The sequence below is a fragment of the Harpia harpyja genome, chromosome 6 (assembly GCF_026419915.1).
Source record: "Harpia harpyja isolate bHarHar1 chromosome 6, bHarHar1 primary haplotype, whole genome shotgun sequence".
NCBI lineage: Eukaryota > Metazoa > Chordata > Aves > Accipitriformes > Accipitridae > Harpia > Harpia harpyja.
The window spans coordinates 56,630,113-56,646,056 of NC_068945.1; the positions used below are offsets into that span (position 1 = coordinate 56,630,113).

Sequence of the window (15,944 nt, forward strand, 5' to 3'; positions counted from 1 at the left end):
AGTGATGCTTGGACATCTGGTCAGTTTTACTTAGACTGCATGGGAAGATTTATCTCAGGGATGGGATGTCACTGCTTCCCATTGCCAGGGGACTCTGCCTGGAGCTAATACTTCCGATACTTTTGCCAAAGGGAGTGCTCAGAAGGACCAAAGTTTTAGAAAACCTGCCTGATTTACCCTGACACATTCCTGAATTTATCCCTAGCAGCTTACGGGAAGTGTCTCTTCCCTAATGGTACAGGGGCTTGTACTAAATGCAGTGGTGGACCTACTACCCAAAGTTCCTTAACTGAAGAGGAGAGATTTGCAAGAACAAACGCACTTTTCTTGTTGTTGTTTATTTGATGCAGTCTTTTAAAAAAACTTAAAAACTGTGACACTTTGAAAACCCCATTAGAATATAAGTTTTGAGAAGAGGTCCTCTTTTATCGCTAAGTGTTAGCTCAAGTTTGCTGTTTTATTAATCAACCATAAACTTCTTAGCTATACAAATTACAGATGAATTTCCCTAATTTCCAGCACCACTCTGCTATGTACAACACCAGATGTGCAAGTCTCTGATGAATACCTTCATCTGGAATACTTGGTATTTGGGATTCCAGACATGGGAATTTGAGCTCCCAAGCAATATTTCGTGTAACAGAGCAATAATTATTTGTGTGTATTTGAAAATTTCACCTTCCTGGCAACATTACTGAACTGAATTCCCAATGTATTGCTTTTGATTGGAAGCTGTCATTAGCAAATAAATGAAGAGTTGAAGTCTGGTTGCATTTCACCCAATATTGCCATTTTTTGTTCATCTGGGACATAGGGAATCCAGTGTTGGGACTGTGCTAAAGAGTCTCAAAACATCAACAGGATATTTTCCTACAAAGATTCATTCTAGTGTTGTGCTCATTCTGCCAGAGATTTCTGAAAACAGATCTGTGCTCAGAGGAAAAATGAAGTCAGTAACAAAGAACTGAGACCAACCATCTATTCTGGAAGTACTTACATTATTGCTTCGATTCTCTGTCACTTTCGTTTCTTTCAAGGCTGCAGTTATAAATCTCTTCATTAATACTTTACTTTAAGAGAAGGGGTTTTAGAGTTTGATGTCTTTTTTAATAATAGGCTTAAAGAATTATTATCAACACAATATCAAAAGGAGATATTATGGCAATGTAGCTTAGTGGGTAATTTATTTCTGAGTAAGATAAATAATGGATTGTTTCCTAGTGAGAAACATGGGTTCAAACTCATTATTGTTGGAACAGTATATTATATGGGAGGCTGCTGTTCAAATGAGTTGTTAATTGAGAGTATTTATGCCTGTGTCAAGTGACTGACCAATTCAAGCTAAAGTTCACACAGCAGTTTTTGTTTAACATAATCTTGATAACCCTAGCAGTATTTTATCAAGCAAAACCATTCACAAATACTAGAACTGTGAGCCTGGACATGCAGTTGGGCAATGTGGCAAAAGGCATAGCAGGGCTGTATACGTTTGATTAGTGTAGCTGACCCTGCTATGAACAGGAGGTTGGTCTGGAGACCTCCTGTGGTCCCCTCCAACCTGGCTTTTCTTACAATCCTATGATCCTCTCTGGGGTGTGAGGATGAGTCTGTGTGGGCAGGCCATGGTCTCTTGGGTGGAGGAAGAAAAACTTCTGCCCATGTCTCAGAAGCAGCTGCATTCATCCATTTTGGAGCTGGCAGCAGGGTGGGAAGTTGGGTCCTGACTGCAGCTGCCAGCTTGCAAAGACAGAGCTCCCATCCGCAGCAGAAATGGAGGCCAGCACCAAGAGATGCTGGGCCATTGCTAGCACTGTGTAAGGGGAGCACAAGGGCTTTGCTTAGCCCTAACAGCTGCTGAAAGTTGCTGGTTTGGAAAGCAGGGCTGGACGACAGGACCTATTGAGAACAGATTGTTCTCTTTTAAATCTGTTTCTGTTTGATCTCTCCAGCTGAGGTGGGAGAGGTTGGGTATAATTTAGATAATTTGGGTCTCTGAGTGTCCTTTAATCCAAACCTTAAGACATTACTCAAACGGGCATCTCTGAAACAAATGTCACTGTTGAAGAAACACCTAACTATGCTGTGAGCAGCAGGATCCATGAAGCCCAGTTTTCTACGTATTTGGGCAGTAAGTCCCCATAGCACCCACACCACAGTACTCCCAGGTGTCCTCACACCATGTCTCAGCCTTGCCTGCAATACCTCCAGGGTCCCTGAATAGCCTCTTAGCCTTCCCCAATACATCCAGCTCCTGCTATTGATGCCAGGCCTCCTCACCATAGCCTCTCCAGTTTATGCAGTGTGCCTGATGCCATTCCACCTGCTTCTTTTGGCTGGAGTTCTGTGATACTTAAAAAAATTTGTCATTTTTTCAGTGGCTGATAGAATTAATTATTGTTCTAAGGCAATATTTCACCTGCCAATTTCTATTTGTAAGCTGGTATGGTCTTCAGGGATATATGTTTTCTTCCAACACATAAATCTGGCTGAAAATTAACAACCATGCGGGAGAAATAACTGTCCTTTGTATGATTAGTGACCCTGCATTTTTTTCAAGAGGTTCGCCATATTCCCAGCAAGCAGGAGGCAAGCGAGAATAAGGAGACAATAACAGTTCTTCAATAACAACTGTAGCAGGTTCTTCCTTAGTTTGATTTTTATCAGTCTGTGAAAGGTTAGTGTACTTAATTTGTTTTTCAGTCCTCTGAAAACATTTAGGACAGTGGGAAGAGTGCAAAGAAACATTAGACAAGGAGTATTATTTCAGTGTTCGGTGAAGCCTTAGGAAAGGAAATGTGCCCCATGTTCTCTGGGGTGCAGCCTGTGGACATTCTGATTTTTGATGGAACATTTTCTAGCTTTAGAAAAAAGAGGTAGGTTTTATGCTTCCCTTGTAAGCTGATTTGCATGTTGTGGATGCACCAGTTGCATCTCTGTAGTTAGTACTGAAATTAGTGTTTTTTAATAAATGGGGTTAATTTGGCTATTTGAAGATTTCTTCTTGTGGGTTGTAAAGCAAATAGAGGTTCCAGATTCTCCTATGGTCCAGCTCATCCACAACTGCTGGCAACGTCCTTTGGGAGCAGTAGGCAGCTAAAGCAGGTTAGAGCAGGCTGTTCAAACCCTAACTGGGAAATGGGTAGAGGTACAGATGGTATGAGAGCAGTGAACTGAAAAGGTGGCCTTAAAATCATCCTTTTTTCCATTATTTAAGATCTTCTAAAACCAAAGTTGTTTTCATCATAGGATCTCATATGCTGTTTCAGATTTTACTCTTTTAGATTTTAAATGTTTTTAAGTTTTCACTGTATTAGTTGAATGTGTTATTTCTTATCGGCTTTCATGTAAAAACATATCACACCAGAAAACCCCAGAGCATTAACTACCTGCAAACTCTTGATTTTCTGGAATCATGCAAAATCCTTGGCACTTCTGGTGGATATTCTGAGATACACAGCCATAAACTCATGGATAGGGAGACTCAATATCACAGGTATTTATGCAAAGTGTTGGACATAATAAACTGGTTAATTCTTTTGTACTATGAAAAGCAGTTCTCAAAATAAGTGTTGATTAACCTGATTAGATGCAAACCTTACTTTCATTTCTTTACTTTTATCTGACGTGCAAAATCTTAGAATCATGGGCTTGCAGGATAATGAAGACTGGAAGGGACCTCAGGAGGTCTCTAGTCCAACATCCTGCTCAAAGCAGGGTCAGACCAGATTGCTCAGGGCTTTAATCCAGTTGAGTCTTAAAATACAGCAGTGATGGAGAGGAACTGCACAACCTCCCTTGGCTGGCTGCTGTCAGGTCCCCCCAGAGTCATCTCTTCTCCAGGCTCAGTAAGCCCTGGTCCCTCAGCTTCTCCTCACAGGGCAGGTGCTCCAGCCCCGACCATCTTGGTGGCCTCTGCTGAACTCATCCCAGTTGATCAGCACTGTCAAACTTAATTAGTACACGTTGTTAAGAAAAAGGTCATACACATTGTAGAAGCATATAGGAAATAAATATGTGCTGCAAGCCTATTTACTTAATACCTCTATGTTCCTTTAGATATGTCAAGTACTTTAAAATCCACAGTAACTGTAACAATTCTTGTAATATAGTAAAAGACAAAGTTTTTTTCATTCTTGAAGGATAATTTAGGTGATTGAATGGTATCTTTACTGAATATAGGCTTTAGAAGACTACACAGGCAAAATTTGGGAAAACCAGTAGGTTTTATACCAAAAAGATGTAATATATTCATTAGCTTAGGGTTAAATGTAGATTTCAAATAGTTGTAAATACTCAATGCATTAAAAACCTAAAATCCATACAATCGATATTTCACTAGATAATGAAGTACAACACATTGCAAAACCTAAGACAAGGACAGCATCCTCTCCCAAACACTGAAAAAGGTGGAAAACAGGGACCTAGTTGTTGGCACTGTGTCAATAGAGAGACAATGGATGCTTGTTCTATTATTTATATGAACTGACTGCTTGGCAGATGCCACTGCAATAACCCTTTATTTAAAATGTAGAAAAAATAGAATTTGCTTTCCTTTATAGTCACACAATGCAAAATACTAATGAAAATGTTGGATTTCCTGTAGCTGAGAAGAAAGTATTGTCCTAATCTGCTTTCAGTCAGCAAGAAGCTCTAATCATTCCAGTCACATAAAACTAGATAGAATTAAAAAAAAAAATCTTTTTATTCTCTGAGATACAAGGGAAAGGAGGATGAAAATGTTTATATACAGTTTAAAATGGTAATTCTTACTTTTTTCCTCTTGCAAAATGCATATGGACTGTTCTGCTGTATCCCTCTTTTGTACTCACACCTTGCAACCAAAACGTTTTAGGACTACAAAAGAAAGTTCTTATAAATTGTAAAGTGTAGGGACCAGAGCTGCCTGTGAACCCTAATGCTTCCAATGCTGTAACCTTAGATCCATTCTCTGTAATACAGGCTATAATTATATGTTAATCTCATTTATTTTTCTACTTGATGACATTTGTTTTATTCAAATCTTGGTTAAAGAAAATCCTTAAATATGTACTTAAATCAATCCCTAATCAGACCAGCACATCCTAAGTATACACAGCCTAGCATAGGTTTCTATGTTAAACCATAAAAAATATAAATTCATTTCATTTGGGGCTGATGTTACCATTTAACTGCTGTATTCCTCCCCTTATATTTACCCCAAATCATCATATTGTCTCTCAAACATATAACTTTTTTTAAATGCCAAAGAGCAACAAAACCCGCCTTGTGTCTTACAAGTGTCTTGTAAGTGCGCTGGACCAGTCGAAAATGCACACATCAGGTCAACACACAGGAGCGTGCACAGACCACTGCACACTTTTAAAAGAGGCTGAAGTGTGGTTGAAGTTGTAGGTTTTAAAAATGCATGTTTTGCATGGGATGCACTGAATGAGATAAAAGTTCTGCAAGACCAGCTGGATGCAGGTTTGGGTCTACCAACACTGAAAGAGTTACAATTAGCTTTTCAGACTGCATAGATACTGTGTGGGAGGGAGAAATAGCCCATCTCTGCACATAGTGTGTTTTATCCCACATAAATATTTTCTGCCAGCCATATCAATGTTTTGGTGCATGTTTCGTTAATGTCAGTGTGGTCTCAGGTAAAGGTAGTTGATATGGGTACACATGCTCTCGCAGAAATGCATGTGTGGCTTTAAATGTTGGTTTAATACCAAAACATTTGCAAAAGGAGACTTTGATTTCTTTCCTTGGTGTTTATTGGCTCTTGCTGAGAAGGCTTTTGACATTTGTTCTACATTTTCTGTCTCTTAGACTTTATTATTTTCAAAATATTTTAAACAAAATTTTAATTTTAACAAAGATACTGACCGCACCCTTAGGTTGACTTTTGAGTCCCTTTCCCCACATGCACAGTCCCCAGAGGTAAATTCAGAGACAAGAGAGAAAGTGAAGTGGCTCTTGTTCCTCTTGCATTTACTCTATGTGAAGGCAAAGGAGTCTTAACTCACCCATGAAGTAAGTCATGAGCATAATTTATGAATGTGAACCACAAACTTCAGCTCAGGACAGCTGCCCCAAATGAAATGATAGCTCTTTGCCCTCTAACACATACCCTAGCTTTTGCTGGCCACTTTAATCCTTTCCCTCTGAAGACTTTTCACCTCTGATCAAAGCTTTTAGAGCAAGTGTGCTAATTCCAGGCTCCTGAACAAATGTCTACATAAGTAATTACATCTTACTTGCCAAATTTCCCTGCAAGTTTATGCTGAATATGGTCAGGACAGATGACTTTTTTTATAGTATCTTAGGGAAGAAACCATTAGGGCACAGGGAGGGGAAGGCAGAGTCAAAAATGTGCCTTTCAGAACACACAGATCTCATTCCTGCTACTTTAATTAGACTGTGCTTGCATGTCAAGTGGAAACTGAAAAAGCAACTTAGAGGCATTTAACCAGTAGCTGAAAGCCTCCCACCCAAGCACCTTCTGGATCAGCAGCCACGAGCGCTCTGTGCATTCTCCCTGCTGACCCCAACACCAGCACCATCTCCCAGTCAGGTGTAATATGTTGGTCTTGGCTGCTCTTGAAGAAATTGTCACTGAAGATTTCAGCCATGGTAGGAGACACAGGCTAAAACACAGACCAGCCTGGCCTCACCTCTGCCACGCATAGTAAATGGTCATTAAACCACCTTTGCAGGGCACTGCAAGAAAATGTTTCACACTCCCACCAAGAAAGGTTGGACACAACTACCCTGTGTACTTAATCTCCAGAAGGCCTATTCTTTATCTTGCTTTTGAAGTTATTTTATTTGGACATCTCTTAATTAGGCGATATTGGGGGAGCATATTTTTTTAAAAAAGACAACAGCTAAAACAAGACAACCCTACAAGCAGAGATGGTCATGCAAATTTAACAATGCATTAAAAATCCACCAGTTCATTTGCATAAAGAGGGCAAATATCTACCCTGGCCTCTAGGCAGTGCTGCTGTGCACCCTTTCCACACATGGAGCTGGCAGAGCCAGGCAACACAGGCAGCGTCCGTGCATGGCTCAGTCCCACATACCCTGTGCTTTCCTGAGCTGAAACACTCTCTTTAAAATGCAATCTGTTAATAAAAACATGTTAGCAATGCATGTGAATCCAATGTGAAATATGAGATACTTCAATATAAAATCACGACAGCAATTATTGGGTATGCATTGCTTTGTTTTCTGTTCCAGACCAGTCTCATCAGATGCCCAGCACCAACCATCTGCCCTGCAGCAGCAGGGAGGGAGCATGGTCCGTGCTGTCGGTGGATCAGACCTGGTTTGGGGGGACAGCGCTGTGGGGTTTGAGAAGACCAATCTCAGCTTCATATAGGCAGTCACTGATTTCGCTGGAGCTGGCGCTGTGGATGTCACCCTAGATTTCCTCCAGTGGAAGCAGTCATGAGCCACTGTGTACAGATATGCAATGCAGCTGCTAGCAGCGGGCACAGGGTTAAACTCCGCTAGTGTGGGTAAAAAATAACCTCATTTTCCTTGGTCCCATTGAAAATCTTTTGGGGGATGTCATGAGATGAGGTATTTTACTGTAGGAAACCTGAGTCTTTTCCCAGTCCTGTCCCCACTGCAAATGAATTTGTCCCAATGCCTTTCCTTGCCAGGGAAATTCACAGATGCCAAGCACCCCTGTAAGGGCAGAGTGACCACTGGGCACGTGAACTCCAGAGCATGACCAAATGGTGACAGCTTCAGGGGAAGGCCTGGAACAGGTACTCTGCTCCTAGACATGCAGCTCAGTATGCTGCATCTAATCAACAGGAGGCTGGAGGGATGTCTCTCTATCTACGGGTTCATGAATGTATGTGTTTCTGGATTTCTTTTCTCCCAAACCACCTGGCAAGAATTTGTGTCGTTACACGGGACAAATTGATATTACTGAGGCTATGTTCAGAGGAGCTGGCAATACTGCACTTGAATAAAATGTTTTAAGCTTGTTGGCACTTGAGCAGGGTGGCACTTCAAGTCTATTTCACAGGTGACGTGGACTATATGTAGTTCAAGTAGAGAATCAGCAAGTCATATTTCTTTTTTTGCTTTTCCGTGACAGACAATCTAAAAGTCTTTATTGGCACCCAATTTCAACTTGAATAGTTGTGGTTTAGGAAGGAAAATTACAGAATTGCTGTAATTGAAGCATGGGGTTGGTAATGCCTTGAACTGACAGTGAGCCTTGACACTCGATATAGTCGTCTTGTGTTCAGACCTCTTTCTTCCTCTGTCAGCAGTTTAACTCCTCTTGCTACTTTTAAAAAACACATTTTCCTCTCTGTCTTGCATAGCCCCAAGCGGACAAATACATCTAGGCTAATGGCAGCGTGAAGTTAATATAAAGAGGAACCTTATTACCTTTAAGTTGTTCTTCTTTCAAAGCTCTCACTTACCATGTCAGGATGTTCCTGTTCCCTCCCATTTTTCTTTTATTTCTCATCCCTTTGGAAAGATTCATTCCTAGTGAAGAATTACCTCTGGGGACACGCAGAGCTTGCATCTTGCCTTTCAGCTGACTGACAGGTTAGATTTGATTAGTCACTTGCCCTTTATCTGGAAATAAATATCATACAATGACAGAGTGGGACTATAGACTGGTGTGGAGTAACACCAATTAATAGTACCCTTCATCTAAGCAATATTTAACTACATTAAAGACAGTGTATAAACTTTTCAAAAAAACAGCACAAAAATCAGTCACTGGATATATATGTCAAGAAAACAAACCCCATAGTGAATAGTTGAATAATTTTCTTTCTCTAGTAGAGTCTCTTTCAGGCATTGCCAGTATTATTTTTATTATAATTACTATAAATATTATGTAGTTGTTAGACTTGAGTCTGAATATAGGGATGGATGTGGTTTTGGATATGTTACATATTTTTAAGAGAAAAATCCAAATTCATGATCTTGTTCCATTAATCTCACTTGTCAGGTAGGAACATCACCAGCAAAGAAAGTTCAATACAGAAAAGGTACGTTTCGCATTTCTATCTAAAAGTAGCTTAGTTCATGCATAATTGCACTGCATTATTGTCATTTCCTCCATGAGTAAAGCATAAATACAGAGAAAAACAAGGAGATAATACTGGTAAACTGACAGTAGCAATACCCTTAATAATTCTCTGAAGCTGCGGGCTAGTGCAGAACTCATGCGTATGCCCATTGCAAAACTAATGCTAATGTGAGCATATGCTGTAGGAAGTGGTGCCCTTACTGCACGGCACTGTTGTCCCCAGGGTGCAGATCGCTCCTGCTATGGAGCAGCAATAATTGGCTCCTAGTGTGCATTATCAAGCAAGGGATGATAGACACAGAAAGATGCAGGTCATTCAATTGGCTGCTGGCTCTCTCCCCAAATCCCCTTTTTCTCACACGCGTGCAGAGATCCAGTAAACAGTACACAGTTTAGTATTATTGGTATTATTTGGTATTTGTTTGCATTCAGACACACACTTGAGCTCTGCTCTGCATGTAGTCTGTGTTTCGAGAGTTTGCTCCTATCTGCCTCAGAAAGGAATTTTGTGGTTGCCATTGTTGTTGCGTTACATCCTGAATTGTATCCCGAGCTGTTGCATAAACAGCATCTCTGAAGTCCCAGTCCACTGCTAATTAAGTTTTCTTTCTCACTGCCTACAAAGAGCCCTCTCTGCCACCCTGCCAGCTTGGGGGAGGGATAGAAATGTTGTACAAAATACCTTCTATGCCTTAGGTGTGGCATTTTCTCTTGTATGTGCTCAGGAGCACGGTGAGCCAGGTTTTTGCTCAAGACATGGAATTCCCACAGTGAAACATATTTGCAAAACATGTCTGTTGGTGCTTTGTTGGACCCAAAGCTGGCTGTGGGATGCCCTGCCATTTCAGCTGCTAGAGGAAGTCACCATATGTGGTCCTTTTAAAGAAGCCTGGGCACATGTTTGATTTTGGAGATTGTTTGGTCCCATTCTGACTTGTGTGTCCACATACACCTGTGAGGAAATTTGCAGAAACGTGTGTAGCGAACATGGTTTCTTGCATATTCATCACAACACAGCTTTAAGAAATACTTTAGTTCATACTTTTAAATGAGACTTAAAGTCTCAGCTCTCTTGCCTTTATGCGCTGGGGCGATGTATTTGTTTTTCTTTCACTCCGTACTCAGTATGGTCACTGATCTTGTCAGCAGATGAAGAAATGCTAATGAAGAACTATGGCATGACATTTTGCTGTATTTTACAGAAGTGTTGGAAATCCTAAAATAGTTTCCATGGTGCACATGGTAGGGACTACAACCAAAACCTCACACTGGTAATCTGATCCCGGGACTGTGGCCAAAATACTATTGCTGCCAGGTGAGGCAAGGCTCCAGCTTTACGTATGCCTCTGAAAGTCCAAGCAGATGGAAAAAGCAACACAGCTCTCCTTCCGCAAGCAGAGGAAGGGAATGCCCTAAAAGCCATAGCAGCATCAGGTGGCCGTAGTTTTGCATTTCTGGATGTGCACGTTGGTGTAAATAGAGCTTTTCTAAATGAGCAGGAAGCAAATGAGATCCCAGAGAAGTTTTCATTTACTCCTGTTTGTACTCTGACAGTTTGCAGATAGATTTTGCCTTGAGGAACCACTGTATATGTAAAATTTAATATTAGATGTGTTACTTTTGTTGTTCTTCCTTGTCAGTGTAACTGGCCTAGTAGCCAAGAAAAAAAGTGATGTATTTCGACTTTCCTTTCGGACCATTCCTTTATGGTCCTTCCTGACTTTTTCATAAGCAAGAGAGGCATGATCCATTAGAGAGGGCACATAGCTGGCTGAGAAGTAGCTTTCAATGTCCTACTGTTGAACTGAGAGGCTATTTCAGGGAGTTCCTATGGATCTATCTTGATCCCATTAATGTTAATTATTTTCATTACTGACTTGGAGAAAGGATAAAGAAGATGTATGAAGAGTGTGTATGAATCTAGACAAATACTGGAAGAACTTTGGCTGCAAGAAATCAGACTTCAGAGGCAACACTGGCAAATACCAAGAGGTTTTGAAATCCCTGAGATAAAACTGAAGTTATGAAGTACTACACTTAGAAAAGAGGGAAGAAATGAGCAATTGGAAATAAAGAATAACTAGCACTGTTAGTATGACAGCTCTGTAAGAGAAAAACAAATCAAATTGCATTGTATTTCTAGCTGATTATGAGAAAACAAAATGACAAATCTTCCTCCATCGTACATTAGCTGGTCTATTAGCTGTGGGTCATTAATGGGAAATAATTATTCTTAAGACAAAACTGGTGAGACCTCAAGTATAGAAACTCTATGTGTAGCTATAGGCATACCACTTCCTCAAAGATGGGGGCAGACTGAGACCAGAGGAGACCAAGAAAACAGTACATTGTTCAGAAAGTGAATGGTTAGAGGACAGGCAGTGTGAAGGTATCGGGCTTCTTACTTTGAGGGAAAAAAACAGAAAGCACGATGATGTTTTAAAAAAAAAAAAAAGGAGAAAGTAATCCACTTCAGCTTGTCTGGACAATGAGGGAAATAAAAAGAAGGAACAACTTAATTGGCAGCAAAACCCAATACAAAGAAATGTTGTACGGTCTCCTTTTTTGGAGATGTTTGACTGAGGCCTGGGGCAAAGAGCTTATTTGTCTCTCCCTTTGTTTCCACAGAGGATTTCTGGACACCCATTCAAGCTCTACATTTCTATCAGTAGCGTATAACAGTACTGCCATTGCTCTTGCCTATTGGGTCGTGTGACTATTAATTTCACAGGGCAGCAGCTCTGCAACCATTTCTTCTATTCTGTACTGAGACAGGAACGCTTTGTCAGACAGAGTGATGTGCTTAGCTTTGCAATATGCTTACTTTTACTCATGTCCTTCATTGAATCCCTGTGCCAGTGCTGATTATTACCAACCTAGCCATTTTGGTTTAGGAACTTTTCTTTTGCTATGCACAGAAACAATCCCTACAAATTATTCTATGAATTTCAAAGAGTGCAGAAAGAAGAACACAGGAAGAAAGCAGAATGGGACTTCTGATTTGATTAGTCATGCATCTATATATACATATGCATATATAAATAAAAATACTACATGATTTATTGTTGTCTTTTTTATGTTCACAGGGCTACAGCTACTCATAGGGGCCAAGTTATATTCAAGGATGCCTTAGCACAACAGCTGTGTGAACAGGGAGGTAAGAGCCACCATCATATTAAAAATATGTGGCAAATATGGTTTTCCATTGTACTTGCATGTCAGTGTTACTCATCATGAAAGCTATTTTGTAGAAAACTTAATATGAGGATCTTATTTATATTCTTAAAACTGATATTTTCTTTGGCTTCATACTTCCCATCAGTTATCTGTGAAACTCCTCTGTCCTCTCTATAAACATTGGGGAATATATAAAAGTTAAAGTAAATCCTATTGCATTATACACTTACCTGAAATCAGCCTGTAACCACCAACATTTGTTTTTTTGTCAAAACCACAAGCTAAGTTTTAAGTCTCACTGTACTAACAATAAGCAAAAAATGCAATATATCTGAAGCAAAAGCTTTGTTTACCATCCAGCTCACACGTATCTCTGTGAAGAGCCTGCCTTCCCGTTTTGTGAAAGTAGGCCATGAAATTTTCTCCCATCACCTGCAACATTTGATCATTCTTACAGCTAAACAAAATGTTTGACTTACTTAGACAAACTTTAAAAATCTGATTGTTTGCACAGCTTATCATATATATCCTTTTGATGAATAACCTAAAAATAAATGTCCTGTTGTCAGCTGTTGTCTACAAACAGTACACTGCTTTGAACCTGCTTCATTAAAGCAGTGGGAAGTAGAGAAGGTATCCATCATTTTTGGTACAGGAGAGAAAGGAATTTCTGTGCTGATTTTCTCTGCAAAATTCCAGTGATACTTCCATGTGAAAAGAGACAGTGAAACATGGGCCAAACAGTCTAAAATAAATATTTCAAAATTAGAAATGTGTTGTCATATTAACAAACAAGAGAAAATCCCCCAAAATACATCCTTTGGGGGCATTAGAGCTATAGGGTTTTTTTCTCCTATGAGTTTGGGAATATCTGTGCAAAGACTTCTGCAATAAGAAGCTGTTGAACTTCATGTCAGGAGCATATACTGAGTTATTCATATAAGGTATGAATAGTACCTCCGTGATAATGAGGGAAAAGTTTTAATTTTCAATTTCAGTATTTGAGTTTTGAGTATTTTAATATTTCAATGGGAAGTAGGAAGTGGGATTCAGAGAGGTGACTGAAGATGTTAGCTAACAAGCTAGGAAGTTTAGTTATATTTCGAATGAATTAGAAGAATGTAACACAGGTGCTGGCCATCAGAGGGGAGTGTTATGATGGTCTGGATGGAAGGTGATTGGGCCAGGCATGTATCAGTATTTTTACTGTGTGGAAGGAAAAAACATCTGGAGAAATTACCAAAATGCATTTGGTATTCAGAACAGGAGATAAATTGTATCCCCATAATGTGGGTGTGCAAGAGTAGTGTCTTGGTGACTAGTATAAGGGGATTTGGGAACAGAAGTGTTGGCAGGATCACCATTTGGGGTGTGCTAAGGAGGATGGTGAGGATATCTCACACAGGCTACTCACTGTATGGACACAAGTCAAGAGTGGAAAAACTAATATGCAGAGTCATCAGCATAAAATGATGAAAAGCCTCATAAGCGGATGAAAGTCTCCAAAGCAGGGCTGCGTAGTGAGCACACCACAGCCAAAGGTGGTCTGTGGTGGCCAGAACAGGTAAGGAAAGGAGAAGGAAGTAAAAGACATATTGATGGCAGAGTGATAGGGGGCCAGAGGGCTGGCAGTGACCAGCACAATGAAAGCTACGTGCAAGCAAGCTGACTATCAGTGTCAGAACTGGCAGCATGGTCAAGGAGAATATGGGCAAAGCAACAAGATTTCTCCCTGCTAGAAGAAAATACCTTGATAACAGAGACTAGTGAGTAGAAATCTATCCATACAGGCTTTGACAGTCCTTTCTTCAGACATGCTGTACCAGGAGATATTTAGTAGGAGAGCAGACAGCAGAAATTATAATTCTTTCACCCTTCTCTGCTTTACATTTCTCCAATTTTGGAGCATAACCTAACCTCAAATCAACATTTTAGCAACACTTAGGTTGGTTAGAATAGTAAGTCGTTATAGTACTGCGTGCTGTCCCTGAGTTCACAGGGACTCTGCAGAAAAAGGAGAAAATGGGATTTGCGTATTGGTTGTGTGTAGAGAATAAAAGATGCTGAGATGTGCCATCCCTGGGCCTTCGCTGGCTGCTCAGCTGTGACAGTCACTTTGCCTCCTTCTCCCATCTAGCCACTGATAGCCACATCCTGCACAGCTTCCCTGAAAGGGCCTCCAGCTTCCCCACCTTGTCATAGTCTCCTGCATTCTCATGACTTTTGTCTTTCCTGTGATCTTCCCAGCAATTCTCTTTGCTTTGTATACAGTCACTTCAGAGACTTTGTGGATTTGTCTTCTCCAAAATATGTGATGTCATTGTGGTAACTCTGCAAACATCAGGTTTGACTTAGTCAAGGATCACCCAGAGGTACTGTTCGATGAGCAGGTGACAGTGTATGACAGCCATGTAATCAGTCATCAAATTTCCCTGCAATACCGATGCGCAAGCTTCTCAGAGGTTCTCTTGGTCCTCCTCCCACATTTTTATCTTCACAAAGGCTTCTCTCCCCTTAGTTTCCTAGCTTGGCCACAGTTTTCTTGACTCAGATAGTCAACCACCCCATTACCCATTGCCCTTCCTCCTATCCATTCCAGCACCAGGCTCTCTTCTGCCCTTTTGTACTTATTTCTTCAGCAGACAATGTGCATTGCATTAGTGCCCCTAACCAGTGTGTACTATTATAACTCTTACAATACTAGGATTAATTTTTCTACTCAGATAAAAGATGCTTTCTTTGAAGCAAACCTCACTTCTTTTATTCCATGTAGACAATCACAGTTTCATCAATACTATTAATGTAAACAAAGGATTCTTTCAGAAAGAAATAGTGAATTTATTTAGATCAAATATCATATTAAGATATATGCAGAACAGCAAGGTAGATTGACATAAATGAGGTTTTATGGTCTCTTTCTGGCCCTAAACATTACTATACTGAAATGCTGTAGTGAATGATGTGACATATTAAGTAAAGAAAATAAAACCACAGGGCAACTTCATAGATTTATTACAGGATATCTTTTTAATAAGTATGTTCACTGGAGATTATATCAGACTTCATAATAACTAGTACAAAGGATATACATGAAGACGTGAAAGTAGCAAGGAATCTCAGAAATCATGTTCACTGTGGCTGTCCACCCTCAGATGTGCATTAGTAAATCCTGACAGAGTTAATGGGATTTGTGCAGTGAAAGGAAACTAGTTATTATTTTGAAGAGAATTAGAGGATGATAAAGGGTAGCATTAAGGGGTGGCAATGCCAAACAAGCAGCCCTATATATAATGTAAATGGAATAAGCAATGATGCCATAGGGAAAGACACCAAAGAAAGTAAAATAATCACTTGAAAAGCTGTGTGTTCAGCATATAACAAATATTTTAGGAAGATAGAGAGATCTTTGAGAACCGATGTAAGCTTTAAAGTCTATAAGAATTTTATTGGATATTGAAGAAAGGGGACTTAAAAATTATCACACAAAAGAGTTAATCCAGCAAAAATAGGCAAGAAAACAAAAAACATATAAGCCAAGACAGAAAAGTTAGATGTCTTATAAATACATTTAAGGACAAATAAGGATGTTAGTGACTGATGATGTTCTTGCCATTAATAATATCTTTAATTAACAATATCTTTAACTTGTTGATCTAATAGCAAAATAAATGGAAAATAAGGTGAACTTATTATTGTGCAGTTTGATTCATAT

General features: G+C 39.9%; 1 protein-coding gene across 2 annotated transcripts in view; it reads left to right on the plus strand.

Moving 5' to 3' along the window:
* RELN (reelin) overlaps positions 1-15,944 on the plus strand; it is a 307,068-nt gene that overhangs the window by 113,107 nt on the left and 178,017 nt on the right. For both annotated transcript variants that reach the window (XM_052789505.1, XM_052789506.1), the window contains exon 4: positions 12,142-12,212. In XM_052789505.1, the coding sequence (XP_052645465.1) occupies positions 12,142-12,212 (71 nt within the window). The remainder of the gene's footprint in view (positions 1-12,141; positions 12,213-15,944) is intronic.